General features: G+C 43.4%; 1 protein-coding gene across 1 annotated transcript in view; it reads right to left on the reverse strand.

The window, feature by feature from the left end:
- Window positions 1-405: 405 nt before the first annotated feature.
- LOC119040291 (butyrophilin-like protein 1) overlaps window positions 406-18,808 on the reverse strand; it is a 40,849-nt gene continuing 22,446 nt past the window's right edge. The window contains exons 2-11 of the mRNA XM_053663810.1: window positions 12,654-12,811; window positions 11,994-12,135; window positions 8,424-8,774; window positions 7,551-7,832; window positions 7,213-7,413; window positions 6,627-6,647; window positions 6,511-6,537; window positions 6,295-6,321; window positions 3,325-3,351; window positions 406-2,679 (exon numbers count right to left, since the gene is read on the reverse strand). Of these exons, the coding sequence (XP_053519785.1) occupies window positions 2,150-2,679; window positions 3,325-3,351; window positions 6,295-6,321; window positions 6,511-6,537; window positions 6,627-6,647; window positions 7,213-7,413; window positions 7,551-7,832; window positions 8,424-8,774; window positions 11,994-12,135; window positions 12,654-12,656 (1,611 nt within the window). The 5' untranslated portion in view covers window positions 12,657-12,811 and the 3' untranslated portion in view covers window positions 406-2,149. The remainder of the gene's footprint in view (window positions 2,680-3,324; window positions 3,352-6,294; window positions 6,322-6,510; window positions 6,538-6,626; window positions 6,648-7,212; window positions 7,414-7,550; window positions 7,833-8,423; window positions 8,775-11,993; window positions 12,136-12,653; window positions 12,812-18,808) is intronic.

Genomic DNA, 18,808 nt, shown 5'->3' on the forward strand with positions numbered 1-18,808 from the left:
GATGGAACCCTCATAAATGAGATTAATGTCCTTATAAAAGACACCCCGGAGAGCCCCCTCACTCCCTCAGCCATGTGAAGACAGAGAGAAGACAGCCACCCGTGAACCAGCAACCTGGCTCTCACACGACAACACATCTGCTGGGTCCTTGACCTTGGAATTCTCAGCCTCCAAACCTGTGAATAAATTTCTGTTGTATATAAGCCACCGAGTACATGGTATTTTTATTATAGCAACACAAATAAACTAAGACATCACTTTAGATTTGATATTTATAATGATCAAACTTAGAATATATTTTAGCATATGTGTTCTCAAATCTTTTTTTCTAACCACCTTCTCCTTTCTTCAAGGACTCTAATTACCTTTGTTAGGTCCTCTAAATTTTTCTCATGACTCACACTCTTTTCTTTAAAAATTTTTAAATTAAATTTATTGGGGCAGCATTGGTTAATAAAATTACAATAGGTTTCAGGTGTACAATTCTGTATGTCATCTGTATATGTTGGGCTGTGTCTTCACCACCTCGAGTCCAGTCTCCTTCTGCCCCCATAACCCCCTTTACCCTCTTCTGCCTCCCCCACCATTTCCCTCCAGTCATCGCCCTGCTGTTGTCTGCGTCTATGAGGTTTTTTTAATTTTAACAAATTCTTTATTTTCTGTGTTTTATTTGTATGTCTTCAAGTTCACAAATAATTTATTTGTACAATGGCTCATCTGCTGTCAACCCCATCCAATGCAGTTTTTATCTTACTCGCTGCTGTTCCTCTCTCCAGAAGCTCGATTTGGGTCTTCCTTCTAAGCGCATAGCCCTAGTGAACCTTTTAAACATCTGAAATACAGTTACAGCTTCTACTGCAATGTCCTTGTCTTTTAACACCTATATCAGTTCTGTGTTAACTTTAATTTATTCATTTTCTGTTAAGTATGAGTTGTATTTTCCTGCTTCTTTCCACTCTTGGTAATTTTTTATTGGATGTCAGACACTGTGAATTTGAGCTTTTTCTGGGATGAAGGTAAAGATTCTTGCGAGCAATTTGACCCTTCTGAGTCTCGATTTTAAGATTTGTTTATTGGTATCAGATCGGTTTTTAGTCCAGTGCTAATAATTATCCCCTGTTTCTGGGTCCTCTGCCCCGTGTCCACAGACTTTGTAAGTTTCCCAGTCTGGCTGGTAGGAGCACTCTCTCTTCTCATCCATTTGAACACTGGATATTGTTTCCTCTAACCATTTCATTTCGTTGGAACGTAATAGGTAGTGTGATTGGAGGGAGAAAGGCCTTTATTGACCTCTGCGGGTAGACACACAGAGAATTCCTAAGAGTGCAACGTAGCCCTTTCCTTGTTAATACCTCAGACAAGGCAATCTCTCTCTTCCGTCGACAAGGTAAGCACCTTAGTGCTTACACTATGCTTACACTATGCTCTGACTTCATTCCGCTTTCCCCACCTCCAGCATGTCGACATCATTACATTTGTTGAAATTAGACTGTAACTGATATTTTTCTTTCCTCAAATTATTCTTGCATTTCAGATATAGATTAGCTTGTTATAAAACTACAGTTTAACTTTTCCCCTCCAACATTTGCAAGTGCACTCTTTGTCATTTTTATTCAGTGTTGAAGTGGAGAAACGTGAGGAAGCTTATCTAAAATTTTATTCTTTGAATACTGCAGTAGCGCAGCTACCCAGGTGGGGCCCACAAACAAGTGCCTCTGTGTTAACTGTTTCTTACCAGCTGCTTATGAAACAAATACAGACACAGACACATCGTGAAACTTTTAGAGCAAACTGACAGATTAAATTTGGGTACATTGAATCTACTAATAATTACCTCTTACATGTTTGTGTCTTTGTTTTTTATTCCCTTCACAGTAATTTATTTTAGAAAATGATCGGTCTGTGATATATTATATATAAATCAAGAAACAATATTTATAACAATAGCCAAAAATGATTCTTCTCTACAGATTGTTTAAGAAACACTGCTTGATGTGGTCAGAAACTCTGGTCATACAGACTTACAAGGCCTTAGGCAAAGAGGCCTCAAAATTGGTGGGCTTGAGGCCAGCCACCAGGACTGGAGTCCCGGCAGCGCTCCCGGACCATTCATAGCTCCTGCCTCCATGGTCCAGATTTTTTCTCTAAGTCATTCACTGTTGAGCGGATGGAGAAAGCTCCATGAACTTTCTTTGAAGTAAGGATACAGTGACCCAGAGAATCTGGCCCGGGTGAAGGAAAAAATATGGGCACCATCGGTCATGTTGTAGAAAGAAATGTCACTATCTTCATAATCCACGAAAATCCCAATCTTTTTTGGACACATTTCTATCCCGAGAAGCCGTTCTAGAGAAATGTCTTGGGGAGAACAGGCGAGAGCCCTGTATTCACATCCCTTCTTCTCTAAGACTCTGAATGTCTTCTTTAGTAGAGCTTGGAGTAATCCACTGCTGTCTTTCCGCTCCTCATAAATGCCTAGAGTCCACTCACAGGTGTCCTCAACGTCCACCTCCCAATAGTGTCTCCCTGAAGTGAAGCCTTCCTCATGAAGTGTGATAAGGTTTTGGTCTCCTTGCTTTTCACTACGACAGAGATCCTGTGTTTCCTCTCCCAAGTTCTCTTTTCTCTCTGGGTCAGAATTGTTCTGGCAAAAATGTTTATGATTTACAGTCACAGGGGCTGGAAGAAAAAGAAAGAAATGACAACATTGTAAATCTCAGACACCTATTGTTGCGGGGGGGTGCATAAAGTGCATAAAGTAGCAAATGTGTTTGGAGTGGTGAAGGAGCGCTTCTCTGAGTGGGTGAGTTGGGGGAGGCGGAGCCAGGGGTGAGCTGTGCCCTCACCAGGGTGCTGTGCCTCTTCTCTAGTCTAATCTTGTCTAGGCTACTATCATGGTCTTGGCAGAATGTCAGTGTGAGCCACTTGCAGTGTTTACCTGAGAATGATGTTCTTTCCTCGTTTTCTACAAATCAGACCTACATTCCTTAATTAGTCTGACCTCTTTAAAAAGAGCAGTTAAGTTACTCTTGCCATTTCAGGCCATTTTTACTCATTGTGGTCTCCTCAGTGGAAGGGCCACATTAACTTCTGTTTTAGAACCAAGTGGACTCCACAGAGGAGAAAGCTAGGTCTGCATACAAAGCTGGAAGCACAACCATAGTAGCCAATCCCAGCAGCAGTTTTCAGTTCAGGCTCACGTTTACTGACCTTCATGTTCTTTCCCATCTTTACCAGAATAATGGTACCTCCATCTTCAACTAGGAAATGATGTTAGAAAGGAAAAGAGGGGCCGATAGAAGGGAGCCAAAGAAAACTGCTCACCGAGCTTGAACTGCTCCTTCCTCCAGTCTGAAAAAGAGCAAAACAAGACGAGATCAAGATGAAAACACACCAGGGAATGAAAGGGAGGTGAGATGCCTCCCTCCCTGGCTCACTGCTCTCCCCTCTCGACTCCCCCCACTTCCTCCTCTGAGCCCCTCAAACTCTGGGAGTGCCCAGAAACTACGGTGTGCTTCCCATGCCCTGTCTCAGATTGGGGACTATCACCCAGGTTTGGGCACCTGTAGAAGGGTCCAATGTCCTAGATGCCTATGCTCTTAAGACCTTTATGGGCCTCCTCATTGAGGATGAGACCTACAAAAATGTCCTTTCATTTAATTTTGTTTTTTCCCAGCTTATGACGTCCTCAGAGGAAAGCTTAAGCTTATGACTAAGACCTTTAAATTGACCCTGTTATTTTGACCCCTGTAATCAGAATGTTAATATTTTTTCCAGAGACAGATTACTGTATTTGCTTCTGCCTCTGGGACATGCGATTTTATTTAAAGATTGGCTATTCTCATAAGAGCGTTGGGACAAAGGCTAATAAAGACAGATCCATGATTTGTGACAGGAGCAGCACTGTGGCCTCTCACTGAACATCCCTCCTGTGACAAGTGTAATATGCCAATACGCAGAGTCTGCGAGTATGGGAGTCCAGAAGAACCTCTGAGACCCTGTGCTCCAAACTCTTCATCTCAGAATAAGGAAACTGGGGTCAGAACCGAGACCGACCCTCTTCCTCAGCTGTGACTGGTGGAGTTAGAGCTAAAGCTCCTTAGAACTTGCCGTGTTCTCTAAAGCCACGGGGACATTTTTAAGCATCTTGTGAAAGAAAATTCTTAATAGAAACTGCTTAATCAACTTCAGGTCTTGGGAGGGACTTTCTTTTTATCAGAGACTTATCAGCCTGCGTGTAGTTCATAGCTTCCTCTCCCAGGGGACTTTGAGATCCACAGGGTCAGAGATAATGGTTTATACTGCCAACACCCAGAACAATGTCTGGCATACACAACTGCACACACGTGTGTTCAAAAATGACCTAGTGTGCTTCTGAGGTCTGGATCTGTTACAGATGCACACACACACACACACACACTTATAAACCCACACAATACACAGAAGGTATAAAAATGGTCAATTCCTTCTACCGCCAGATAAACATGTTTTTATAAATTGATATTGAGATATTTTCAGGCTTTTCAAACATAAATTCGTCCCTGTATATTGAACTTTACTTTATTTCAAAAAATGAAACTTGAGCACCAACTTACACCATACACCAAATTAAATTCAAGGTGGATAAAAGACTTAAATATAAGCCATGACACCATTAAAGTCCTAGAGGAGAACATTGGCAATAAAATCTCAGATATTCCACGCAGCAACATTTTTACCGATATGTGCCCTAGAGCAAGGAATATAAAGGAAAGAATAAACAAATGGGATCCCATCAAAATAAAAAGCTTCTGCAGGGCTAAAGAAAACAGTATTAAATTAAAAAGACAACCAACTGTATGGGAAAACATATTTGCCAATGATACCTCAGACAAAGGTTTAATCTCCAAAATATACAAAGAACTTACACGACTCCACTCTAGGAAGACATCGAACCCAATTAAAAAATGGGAAAAGGACTTGAACAGACACTTCTCTAAAGAGGACATACAGAATATCCAGAGACACATGAAGAGATGCTCAATATCGTTAGCTATCAGAGAGATGCAAATTAAAACCACAATGAGATACCACTTTACACCAGTCAGGATGGCTATAATAGACAAAGCAACAAACAACAAATGTTGGAGAGGGTGTGGGGAGAAGGGGACCTTAGTTCACTGTTGGTGGGATTGTAGACTGGTACAACCATTATGGAAAACAGTATGGAATTTTCTCAGAAAAATAAAAATTGACCTGCCTTTTGACCCAGCAATTCCACTGCTAGGATTATACCCCAAGAATCCTAAAACATCAATTTCAAAGAACCTATGCACCACAATGTTCATAGCAGCACAATTTACAATAGCCAAGAGTTGGAAGCAACCTAGGTGCCCATCAGTAAATGAATGGATCCAAAAATTGTGGTACATATACACCATGGAATTTTATGCAGCAGAGAGAAAGAAGGAGCTACTACCTTTTGCAACAACTTGGATGGAACTGGAAAGCATTATGCTGAGTGAAATAGGCCAGGCATTGAAGGACAAATACCATATGATCTCACCTTTGACAGGAAGCTAAAGAATAAAACAAACAAGCAAGCAGAATAAAAACAAAGACGCTGAAATAGAGAACAAGTGGGCAGCGACCAGAGGGGGAGAGGGAAGGGAACTTAAGGGGAAAAAGGGGGGAGGGATTTTGAGGAACAAGTATGAAAGACACAGAGATGAGGACTGGGGTGGGGGGGAATGGGAGGGAGGGGGGAGACCGGGCGGGGGGAGGAAGAGAAAAAAAAATGTACTTGAAAAGTAACTAAATAAAATTTAATATTTAATAAATTAAAAAAATATAAAATAAAATAATTACTGGAAAGGAAAAAAAGGTAAAATAAGCAAACTCATAGTTTATATTTTTCAAAATATATTATCTGCTCTTTTAAACTTTATTTGTAATACAGAGATGCTGACATAATAGCATATTCTCCATTCCTTCCAAATCTCATCAAAATTGCTCTGAGTTCTGCCCCTTCCGGCTCCACAGTGGATGGGCTAACAATCTATGCCGAGTCACACGCTGTCTGTGCTGTAACACGTCCAAGTTAGCAGTTATTTCTCCTTTATTCTTGGCTCCAGAAAACCATCGATTACTTAAGCCTTGAAATACAAAATACTACAGGTCGAAAGTGAATAAATTTTCACAACTTGCAAGTGGATGTGTGTTTCTGGTGGGTCTGTGTGTGTTTGTCTCGGCCTGTGAGGCTCAGAGTAACAGAAGCACTTGGCAAGATCGAAAGCCAGAGAGTCACTTACTTACCAGGATATAGCAGGGCCTTCTTCCAATCTAAACAGAACAAATCCGGGTAAAACATTGTGAGACATGAATCTGGGGCCTCAAATTCCACTCCCTCCCCCTTATTTTTCTTCCACTAATTATTGTTAGATCTTTTGGTGTTTTCCTCTGAGGAGAGGGAGCTGAGAAAGTGTTTGGCATCAGGGCCTCAGGTGGCCTGGGAAACCCAGAGTCTCTTACCTGCAGCGTACAGCTTCTTTCTCCTTTCTGGAAGAGACGACATTCAGTGAGAGACCCGGAACAGTTGTGAAAGGAGAACAAGTTTTGCACAGGGCATGAGAAGAAGCAAGACTCACCAAGCTCTGTCGTGAGGTTTTCTGAAAGAGGAGAAAATATAAACTCCATGAAAGTGGGTTTTAGCTGCTCCTGAGTTCAGGGTGTAGCTAAATGAATTCAGTCTGGCCTTCCCTAAGGGTACCATGATTAAGCGGATAAGAAAAATGAGCAGATTTACAAGTCAAACCTAAAATGACAAGAGCTAAGAAAAGTTGCCTGGACAGTGTCATGGGGTCACAGAGAAAGGTGCACCCACGCTTTGTAGCAGTTTAAGGTTTCTAGGTGTTTCCAAAGCTTGTCCTTGAAGGACCAATAGGAAGAGAAGGCAGTGGGAGACGTTTGCACAGGAGGAACAGCAGCTGAGGCTGGGGCGTGCAGGGACTTGGTATGGTCTGAGCCACATGGAGGCAGCTTCGTGACCACTCACACAGAACTCTGGGCGTCCCTCATGGTTTTCTCCTTCCCTAGGGCTCCTAGCTCTTTGGAATTCTGGGGCCCTGTGTTTTCCTTGGATCCTTTGGCAACCTTTCATTTCCTTGTCTGCTCCATACAATGTATGCCCAGCCTTTTCACAAACCTCTGATCTGCCCTGCTGCCCCAAATTACCTTTGGCATTAAGTACCATTTCTTTTTCACTCTTCATCTGATCTCTTTCATGAGATTCTTTCTTCCTCTTCTCCACTTCTCTTTCTTTGGCTTGATGTTCTCTCCAGCCAGTGTAGCTGATCCCAGCGAGGAGGAGTGCCAGCACAGGGAGTGTTCCAGCCAGGGCCGCCTTCCACGGGCACATCTTGGGGAAGAAGGGTTCTGACACGGCCCAGCCGGACGCGGTGAGGACCGACCTGGGGAAGCCCTTCCCTCTCCCTAAGGCTCCCTGCAGCCCCTGCCTCCCTCCCTGCCCTTACCACACCCCGACTCTGCTTTGGGGTTTGTGCCTCACTGACCTGGGAGGAAGATGGTGGCCACTTTCTCCTGCCCAGAGAGGGGATTCTGGATGGAGCAGGTCACATTGCCTAGAGAACTGTCTGTGACCACAAGTGATGCCTCCGTGCGGAAGAGCCCTTCTCCATCTTGGGTGTGAGACTCAGAGAGGGATGGGAGCTTCGCTCCTGCCTTGTCACTCCACTGCAGCCTGGGTTTCGGGAACCAGCCGCCTGAGGAGCACAGCACTCGAATCCCGCCATCCTCAGGCCCCGTCATGTGAATGTGAGGGACAGAGCCCAAGCCTGAGGAGAGAAGGTATGTGCCTGAGGCAGGTAGTGTTTGGTGCCCAGGGGTCTCTGAGGATGAAAGCCAAGCTGCCCTTCACTAGACGGAGGAATGAACTGAAGCTCAGGGGTCAAGAAGCCATTCAAAGCCAGCATTATGCTGACCTGTGATGCCCTTCGAAATTGAATGAAGGTCTGTGCACTGCACTTGGAGTAAGAGGGCTTCAAGGTCATTCCGATAAGAGAAATGAACAAGAAAATTAAAGTTAGAAAAAGAAGTTAAATTCTATTACTTGTCTTTCACTCCTGATTGGGTAAAACTAATGTTTGAGGGTATCAGTACGTATCTGAATCAATACTAGTCAATTAATTCTCTAGGGTCTTTCAGGATACCAAATAGCAGAAATATTGCCTTTGTTGGTGTTTAGAAGTGAATAGAGTATATAGTCTTATCCTCACAGTCCATCTTAGAAAAGTGACATTCTGTGAGAAAATATAACATGTCACCATATGGAAGACCACAGAAACGCCAGATTGGAGATCCAAACGTCCTCACCTTTCTCTTTGCTTTATAGGAGAATATGCGTCCTCTGTGCCGTGTCAACATACCTATCACATGCAGCTCCACAGTGGCCTCCTGAGAGACGTGGCCATCTTTAAAATAACAACGGTACTGGCCATTGTCGGTGGCACGGATATGGCGTATCAGCAGGGCCACGCTCCCCTTGCTGATGGAGTCTGCCACCAGCTCCGCCCTGCCACGGTACTCCAGCATTTGCTCTCCACCGTCCTCCTGTCCATCCTGGTACACAAGCACAGCGGGGGAGAGCTGGGCTCGGTACCACCGGATGTGCATGTGGGCTGTGCTCTGCTCAGGGGACAGCTGGCAGGGCAGAGTGGCATCTGCCCCTAGCAGGGCCACGACAGGTTCAGCTGGTCCCTTCACAGAAAACCCAGGTGCTGCATAAGAATCAGAGACAGATTAGAAGGAGAGGAGATGAGATGAAAGACCCATCGGCATTTCTTTATTTAGAGACCCATACATATTTGTGTCTTATTTGTATTATTTTCCAAAAAATAATATATATTTAGAATTTATTTATATATAAAAATCTTACTTTTTCCATTGTATTCCCCTGAAGTAACAATTGTGGATTGTTTGGCATGTGATAATGTTAGGTAGCAGCCAGAAACGACTGGCCAGATGGGAACTAGAGCAGGGCCCCTGCCCAGCGCAGTCTAATGAAGAACTCAAAACAAGAGGCCGGGAACAAACTGGGAGACACCTCTCACCAGCTCACTCAGCAGGCTTGAGCCTGGTGTGATAAGACTGCCAGGCATTCCAAGAATTACAAGTGGAACGGTGACAGCACAGGAGGAGAGTGCTTGAAATTACGTGTGTCCACGGAACAGAAACCCTTCGCAAGGCTTTCCCTGGCTGGGAAAGGAAGTCTCTGTAACTGTGTATTAATCTCAAGGTCTGGAAGCGGGAGGAGGAGAGGAACCTAGAAGATGGTTGAAGTACAAAACCCTGGAACCAGATTAGCTGAGTGCCCACTTGTAGTCTCTGCTCAAGTGTGGCTTTGTTGCTGTTTTAGAGGAAATAAAATAACTTTATTTCCTCTATACATGGGGCGTTCAGGCTAGCTGAGTGCTTGCCTGTATTTTCATGCTCCAATGTATTTCACAAATACATTTGCTATCTCATCTCCACTGTACATGTTTATCTCTCATCTGAATTCTTCTCTTGTGAGCAAGACAAGAATCAAGGAGGGAGAGCCCCTGACTAGGGTCTCCCTAGTAACAAGACATTTTTTCTATGCATTTATATGTAAGCTATGTAAAATCTATGTAAAAGAGATTTATTGAGAATTAAATATGGCAAAGTAGCATATTAAGAATTTATCTTTTTTTGTGGTGAAGGGGGTATTGGAAGGTACTTCTCCCTCCATTCATCTCTTTGGCTCTCAGCACTCTGGTCCTAGGAGGATAAGTAGATCTTTAGGACCTTGAATTTTCGGTTACCACATGCTGGGCGCAGTGGAGGGAGGGTTATAGTATATGGCTTTCCCAAGGTGAAAAGTAGAATTTATAAGGTGAGGTAGGCTGGTTTTTTCTTTTCCAAATAGCCATGAAGGCTTGAAATCACAGAGAAATTATTTTCCTGAACAGATAAAGAAGATGTGGGGGGTGTGTGTGTGTGTGTGTGTGTGTGTGTATATATATATATATATATATGATATAAGTCAGACAAACAGAAGACAAATACCATGATTTCACCTCTATGTGGAATCTCAAAATCAAAGTAAATAAAAATACAAAATAGAAAAAGACTCCTAGACCCAGAGAACAAACTGATGGTGCCAGAGGGGAGGGGGACTAGAGGACTGGGCAAAAAAGGTGAGGAGATTAAGAAGTACAAATGGGCAGTTACAAAATAGTCACAGGGTATAACGTACAATCGGGGAAACACAGTCAATAATATTGTAGTAAGTATGTGTGGTGTCGGATGGGCACTAGACTTATCAGGGGAAACGGTTTATAAATTATATAATTGTCCAACCACTGTGTAGTACATTTTAAATTAATATAATGTTGAATGTCAACTGTAATTGAAAAATTAAGAATATTTTAAATAAAAAATACTAATTTAAAAGAAATTATTTTTTTTGAACTTGAGAGCGGTACAAAACTTGGAGGCCAGTGGTTCCAGTGTGGAGAGGCAGGAAGTCCTTACCAGCGAGGAGGGCTGGGCTCCCCGGGAAGGAGAAGAGGATGCCTGAGGCTAAACTGGAAACTTCATCTGAATTATAAAATACATTTTCTTGTCAGCTACTTACAGCCATCGGCTTGAAAATTATTTCGCCACAGAGATCCATGATGACTAAGAAGTGACTGGCACCCTTGGACACAATTTGCATTCAGAAGCCCAGATACCGTCCGGTGAATGGTTAGGACTTAAAGGGCCTGTAAAGGCAGAGCTTTGCAGTGGGAAGAGTCCAGAAAGGCAAGCTCTGTGGGTGGTTGGGAGGGCTGAGCAAAACGGTGAAGGCACATGAGCATAGAGGAAGAAGCTCGTGGCCAGTGTGACCCAGGGAGCAGGATCGGGCAGTCCTCGGCAGGGAGCAGGGCACTGGCTACTGGGCTGGACGGAGGCCATGGTCCCCCTTCCTACCTGTTCCTGTGGACAACCCAGCGTACTGGTATAAGGATCTACGTTCTTTACCAACTGATACTGGGCTGTTGGTCATACATGTTATATGAGACATTGAAATTAGAAAAAAGTATTTGATACTGCTTATAACCATAATGAAGTGGAAATTATCATTCTGCCTCACCCAAATGGGACCATTATATATCAATTCTGCAATAAGGAACATCCAACCATTTTATTAATAGTACACAGAGCACTAAATGTCGACAGTGCCTACACCATCATGTTTAAACTTTCCCACACTGGTGTATATTTACATTGCTTCCAGTTGATTATTACTACAAACAGCCCCACAACAAACCTTTTACGTATATAATACGTGTACACGCGGGAGAGTTTCTCTAGGATAGATTCTTGTAGAAAAACTGAGTCCACATATATGGATATTAAACATTTGATACTGCCTAACTGACCTTACATTAAAAAGATAAAAAATATCACTATTATAATCTCATAGCTGGCTTATTGTTAAACCTGATATCTAAAAAGTTTATTGTGAAGGCCCTTTTATTTTAAAATGGAAGAATTCATGTCCCAGAAATAATAGTTTTCCCAAGGTTATAACCCGGTAGAGCTCAGAGATCTGAAGTCCAAATTCTTTGTACTCACACTTGGGTTTTCTTGGCAGTGTGAACATTACAAAGCACATTTTACAAATGTTAACATCAAAATTAGACAGACTAAAATCCCACATACTCAATAAAAGTGTATTTCATCGATACATATTAGAGCTGTGAGTTTTACGAGGTCTACTCAAAGGAGTAAGGACCATGGACTCCAAGGAGAAGGCTCCCATCCTGGCCCGACCCTAAGCCTCCTGCGGGCAGCAGACCAGCCACAGTGTCCCCGGGATGTGACTGCCTCTGAGAGCGGGCAGAGCTGTGACAACTGAACAGCCGTTTTGTCATTATGAAGAGCCACTGAAAATAAACCAGTAAATAAAAAGCATGAGGGAGAGCACTGACCTGCCAAGCACCACGCGGGCACTTGGAGAAGGAGCAGAGGGAGGAGAGAGGCCGCGGGACCGGCAGGAAAACCCGCCATCTCCTTCGGGGCGGGCGGCCGAGCTCGCCCGGAGCACAGTGCCTGCCCTCGGACCCAGGTGCTCTGTGGGGGAAGGTCAGAAAAGGCAGAGGGAACGATCCTGCTTAGAAAAAAACATCCCCGGTTCAAACATTTACGTTTATAAACAGGCTTTTGTCTGTTTTCTCCCACAGACCTTAAGATAACCGCTACCAACCCCCACCCGCCCCCCAGGAGGTTTCCCTTTCCTGTCTTTTTTCCTGAAAACCAGCAGTGCAGACACCTGCAGACCGTTCTGTGTCCTGCGAGCCGTCTTGCTTCCCTGGGGACGCACCCTCTCTCCTGGGATCTTGAAATAGAAAACCTTGCTTTCAAAGCTGAGAAATTAAGTAAAACATAAAATTAGTCCACTCTTCTCAGCAAATCTATCTTCCTTCTTGCACTTATTCCTTCCTTCCTTCGTTGATACATTATTTTTTTTCATTGACCACAAATCTCTCCTGTGGCTTCACTCCTAATAAGGAAGGCAGTTTTCTCACCACATAACCCAGGACCCACATGTCCCAGATACACCTGCACATCACGGCTCTTTTCTTTCTCACCATTTGTATTAAGCCACGCGGTGTTCCTTGAAGCCTCTGGTCTCCTCAGTGCACCTGCAATGCTCGGCTCCAGAGACAGTTTGCACCCGGTTATCCTTGCAGCCAGCGTCCGAGGGTGTGGCTGCAGGGGCTGGGAGCAGCAGGTTTCTAACCCACGCCTGCACCGGGAAAAGATTCTTAGAAGCAGGAACAAAGAGGACTTCTAAGAAGTGGCATTTGAATATCTCTCCTAGAATGTGCCTGATAAGAAAGGCAGGGGCGACCTCTAGGTCTAATTACTTTGAAAGTGGAGGTAATAAAGGCCATCCCAATGATCTTTGGACTGAGCTGAGCTATAAAACGATAGGAACTCTCAAATGGCCTTGGTGGAAAACGCTCAGAGTAGCTTCCTCCCCCGGCCTGCAAAGGGCTGCAATCACACCATTCAGAGAGAGGAACTCTTCTTCCTGTAACATATTCAGGTGTGTTGGTCATCCCAACGTTCCATTCACAAGTGTAACTGATTTAGAGACTGAAACCGACAGGAGCATGCTTCCTGGCTCCGCACCCTAAGTGACATTAGAAGCCACGTGCGGGGTGGGGAGTGGAAGGCTCTGTGCTCCGAGAACCCAAGGGCTGTATTGCCGAGAACCAAAGGGCTCCCCAAAGTGGAATAGAAACAACACAACTGTACAGTGCCAGACACAGAACGCACTCTAAAGGTATGCTCTTTCCCTTTCACATACTTTCCAAGTTCAATTTGTGATTCTTCGTGTCACACAAGGTTTACAGATAATCAGGGACACAAACAGCAGTTGCATAAATATTGGCACGGGAGCCACTAAGAGTCTGGCCAAAGGGACGCCAAGCTAAAGTCTCTAGAGACAGTGAGGTGCAATGAGCTTTTAAGAAATTCAAAGTGTTGAGATATAATTTACATACAGTGGGAGTATGGGTTTTCAATCACATTTCAGTGAGGTTTCACAAATGCTTACACTCAGGTAACCACCACCTTGATGAAAATGTGGAGCATTTCCATTTCTTAAAATTTTTCTTCATGTCCATTGTTAGGACAATCCAGGGAAAGCAAACAGTGCACCTTAGTCTTGCCTATTCTAAAATTTCAAAACTACAAAAAAGGAATCACACAGGGTATATGTCTTTGTGTTGGCCTCCTCAGTTAAACAGAATGCTTTTTGAGATTCAACCATGCGTGTGTGTTAGTCCTTTTATATATTTTTTAAGTTTAAATCAGTTTTAATGTTCTATATGCTTTTAAATAACACGTGTTTTTTAGAAGTGTTCTTTTTTCTTTTTTTTATTGTTGCTCAAGTACAGTTGTCTCCGTTTCCCCATACCTCACCCCTGCCCCACCCATCTCCACCACCCACCTCGATCCTACCCCCCTTTGGCTTGTCCATGTGTTCTTTGTACATGTTCCCTGATGACCTTTCCCTTTCCTCCCCCATTATCCTCTCTCCCCTCCCCTCTGGTTACTGTCTATTTGTTTTTTTTATTTCAATGTCTTTGGTTATATTTTGCGTGCTTGTTTGTTTTGTTGATTAGGTTCCTCTTATAGGTGAGATCATATGGTATTTGTCTTTGACCACCTGGCTTATTTCACTTGGCATAATGTTATCCAGATCCATCCATGCGGTAGTGCAGGGTATGAGCTCCTTCTTTCTTTCTGCTGCATAGTATTCCATTATGTAAATGTACCATCATTTTTTGATCTACTCACTTACTGATGGGCACTTAGGCTGTTTCCAGCACTTGGATATTGTGGATAACACTCCTATGAACACTGCGGTGCATAGGTTCTTTTGGATTGGTGTTTCATGATTCTTAGGGTATAGTCCCAGCAATGAGATTGCTAGATTGAAAGGCAGTTTCATCTTTAGTTTTTGAAGAAATTTCACACTATTTTCCACAGTGGCTGCACCAGTGAGCATTCCCACCAACAGTGCACTAGGGTTCCCTTTTCTCCACAACCCCACTAGCACTTGTTTGTTGATTTGTTTATGATGCCCATTCCCCAGGTGGTGAAAGACAGATACCACATGATCTCACCTATAAGTAGAATCTAATCAACAAAACAAACAAATGAGCAAAATAGAAGCAGAGGCTTAGAAATAAAGAATAAACTAACAGTCACCAGATGGGAGTGGGGACAGGAATAATGGGGTACGAAGGGGAGGGGGCAAACAGAGGAACACGAAAAGAGGGCTCATGGGCATGGACAGTGGTGGGGGTTGACTGTGGAAGGGGGGCAGGGTAGGGGAGAGCAATGGGGAAAATGGTGGGACAACTGTAACTGAACAAGAATAAAAAATGATCATAGTAATTTTTGATTAAGGTAAATTTCTTGATCTAGGTATATGAAAGTAGCATTTAGGATCTGGGCTTAGTAACAGTCTAGAATAGGGGTGTCAAATTCATTTTCACTGGGCGCCACATCAGCCTTGAGGATGCCTTCAAAGTGCCGAAATAATTTCAGGACTGTATAAACGTAACTACACCTTAACTAGGGCAAGGGGCTGGGCGCTGCCGCCAGGTAGAAACAAGGTGGAAGGTTGGATTCAGCCCACAGGCCTTGTGTTTGCCACCTGTAGTCTAGAAAGTACACCTTGAACTTCATTTCTGTAAAATCTGTTTTGTTATCTCCTTTCCTGTTCAGAGTCACTCAAAAAAGAGCTTGTTAAGTTCTCCATTTTCTTTGCTAAATAGACATTACTTTTATGTTGTATACTTGGCACCTCACGAGCTGTCACTCCTTTTCAGACAGAAGGAAGGAATTGTATCATCAAGCAAGATTATGGTTGGGCCAACCATCTCACCTGCCCCTCTGCTCTGACCACCTCCCATTGATCTTGTTGGTGAAGGGGCATTCCCCACCCTAAATAGAATAAGACGGTCAGACACACGACGCCCGACACTGGACAGATGAGATTGACAGCAGTGTACTAATCACATACACTCACATCCTGGGGAGGGCACCACACACGGTGCAGGACCACATGGGGGCTGCACTTGGGAGTAGAGCGAACCGGCAGTGGCTGTGGGAGGAAGGTTTGTGGTAATGAGAGGATGAGGAGCACCGGTTTTCTGTGGAAGTATGCGATTGGCTTGTTTGAGTACTCTTGCCAATTACTCAATAGAATGGGGTGCAGTCCATTATAATTAGACTGACGACCAGGTGGGGTGCAGCCAGTTAGGCTGATAAGAGAATTAGCTGGGTGGGGAGCCTTTCCTGCTGGGTGGAAGGATTTCCAGTGAGAACAGGGAAATGAACAGTTTGGCATTTGGCAGTTTGGCCTGTGAGTCAGCAAATGAAATTTCAGGATTTACAATATACTTTCACAGTTCATAGCCTATTCTCTTCTTCTCCCAAAAGAACCAGACCCTCATATTTTATCACAGATATGTTGGTGGATGTGGGAAACTGAGGAAATAAAACAGAAGGTATAAAAAAAAGACAAATATTCCAGAATTGTCATTGAGATGATGATCACAGAAATACAGCTGTATCACAAACCTGATTTCATGTGGTTGCAATTTCACATTCTGAAGTGAATGTCCAATGAATGGGAGAATCTAATTTCTTCACTTTATGTCAGACCAGAGAAAAGCTGGGTTATATGCTGGTGAGTATCTGTTTGTCTTAGGGCTTCAGGTGCATCAGGATTTCATGAGGTGATTCCAGGGCATTATCAGATCGGGGCCTTTTTCTGGAGATTTTAGTTTGAAGCTAGGAGTCCAGAAAAATGCAGGGGCTAAGGGAATAAGCACCCCGCTAGTTCAGAGGACACATTCTTGCCATATTTTAACACATAATTTTTTCTTTTTAGACTGGAGAAAGGAGCCTTTCAAAGCAAGCAAGTGATCATATTTTGTTGTTTCACATACTCTCTTTTATACCAATGAGAAACTCACGTTTATATAAACTCCCAGCAATACCAACTTGGTTACGTATTTCATGACTTCCACTTCACCCTCAACCTCATGCTGACACATGAAGGGATTTTTTACTGATCAGATACCATTCATTCAGCATATCTTTACACAATTATTTATTCAGAGTCAAATAAATAAAGCCGATGTCTGACTTTAGGGAACATACACATACAAAGTATAATAAATGTTCTAAGTAATAAACAATTGCAGTGAGAAAGAAAACTGGTGGATTAAAGAAATTCCCTGAAGAACTGATGTTTAGTCTGAGGCTTCAGTGATTTGATAGATTTATTCATGTGCATAACATTGACAGAGTAGTTTGGCCTGAAAGAAGTCTGTCATGTAACCATCCTGAGACAGAGTGGAGCTTGTTCCACGTCAGTGCAAGCGGACGATGGCCCCGGCCACCTTAGGGTTTTTCCGGGGCTATGAACCGATTGTCAATTTCTAGTACATGCTGCTCTACTCTGAATATCCCCGCATCTACACATGTTTTTCTAGCTAACATAACCCTTCACAAATTAAAATATATCTTATATATCACATGCAAATTTTTAGAAAAACTTAAATTATTGAAAATGTTTGGTTTGACAAGAATCAGATTATTTACTACTAGTACCAGTACTATTGCTACTCTTACTACCAGTATTAGTGTTACTGGAACACTGGAAGCTGAAGTTTACCAAGTATTCATCAAGGGCAAGACATATATTAAACTCTCCACACATTTTCTCAGTTTTTTCTCACACTAGTTCTATGCTGAGAGACTATAATTATGTTCATCATCACAAAAGCAAAGTGAGGCTGAGAGAAACAAAAGTAGTTTCACCAAGATCTCAGCTACTATGGACCAAGTGGTTGTCAAAATTCAGATCTTTCTCACTAGAGCCTGGGATTTCAACCATTAGAAATATTGTATAAGGGTGTGTGAGAAGCAGATGACTTAGTTACCACATACACCCACAGAAAAATGATACTAAAGAAGCGTACATGAAAATAGGTACAGGGTGACTGGAAATACAACAGGGCTTAATCATTAAGAGCAAGCAGTGAAGCGCTAGCATTTAAGGGAAAGCGGAGACCCCATCCTGAAATACTCAGTCCTGAGGATGTCAGGTAAGGCAGCCCTCCTGGCTACATGGTTTCTGCCTATTGGGAACAGATGACCACCCAAGGTCCTGTCAACTCCGGCTTTCTAGGATCTACACATCATGCGTCTCCTATGAATAGACACGGGACAGAATATACATTGTTTTACTCGCTCTTCCATTTCTCTCCCTCTTCTTTCCCTCCTTTGTCCTTCCCCTGTATCTGCATCTTTCCTAAGGCCAATCAGTCTTTAGGGTGGAGTGACCTTAATTTTTTCCCCCATACTTGCAGTGGCTGTTACTCTGGATCCAGACACAGCTCATTCCAAACTCATTTTATGTGAGAGTAAGAAACATGTTTCTTCAATAGAAAATGTTTCTCAGAACGATGCTGCCCCCACACACCAAGGGCAAGAGGAGTCTGAAACCGTCTTCAGTGTTCTGGGCCAGAACTGCTTTACCACAGGGAGACCTTACAGGGAGGCAGAAGTAAATGTGAAAACAGAAGGTGGACCTGGAACCGGATGGGTTCTGGGTGTCTGCTCAGATACAGTGAAAAGAGAGGGGTGGTTTGTAGAATGTCCAGAGAAGAATTTCTGGGTGGTAGCATACAGGGAAGGAGAGATCAGGGCTCTCACTTCCATGCCAGAATCTGTGTCACTGAGGCAAGTGCCCTGCTCATAGGATAGTTTTCCTGGACTGGGAGGGTGGGGGTTGGGAGGCTGGGCCTGTGTCCTTCTACAACATGGCTGACGGGTCTCACATCTATTTCTTTACTAGAATCACTTTCTGTGGGATCCTCGGTCCTTATTTTAGCATTCAGGGTCCTGGAGCATCTGTGGCCATCTGCTTAACTTCAAATCACACTGAAACTTGTCCTGATGCTTCTCTCTTAAGGCATTGTGATCTCTATTGTCTCTATTTTCTCCATAGGAAGTTAAATGTCTGTCCCTTGGGTATCTTTGAGCTGGCTTCACTCAAAGCTCTTATAGGTAAGAATTTATTTTTAGAGAGGGGAAGGGAGGGAGAGAAACATCAATGTGTGGTTGCCTCCTGAACACACCCTACCGAGAACCTGGCCCACAACCCAGGCATGTGCCCTGACTGGGAATTGAACCAGTGACCCTTTGGTTC

This window comes from Artibeus jamaicensis, unplaced genomic scaffold (genome assembly GCF_021234435.1).
Source record: "Artibeus jamaicensis isolate MK-2021 breed Jamaican fruit bat unplaced genomic scaffold, CSHL_Jam_final contig_3303, whole genome shotgun sequence".
Lineage (NCBI taxonomy): Eukaryota > Metazoa > Chordata > Mammalia > Chiroptera > Phyllostomidae > Artibeus > Artibeus jamaicensis.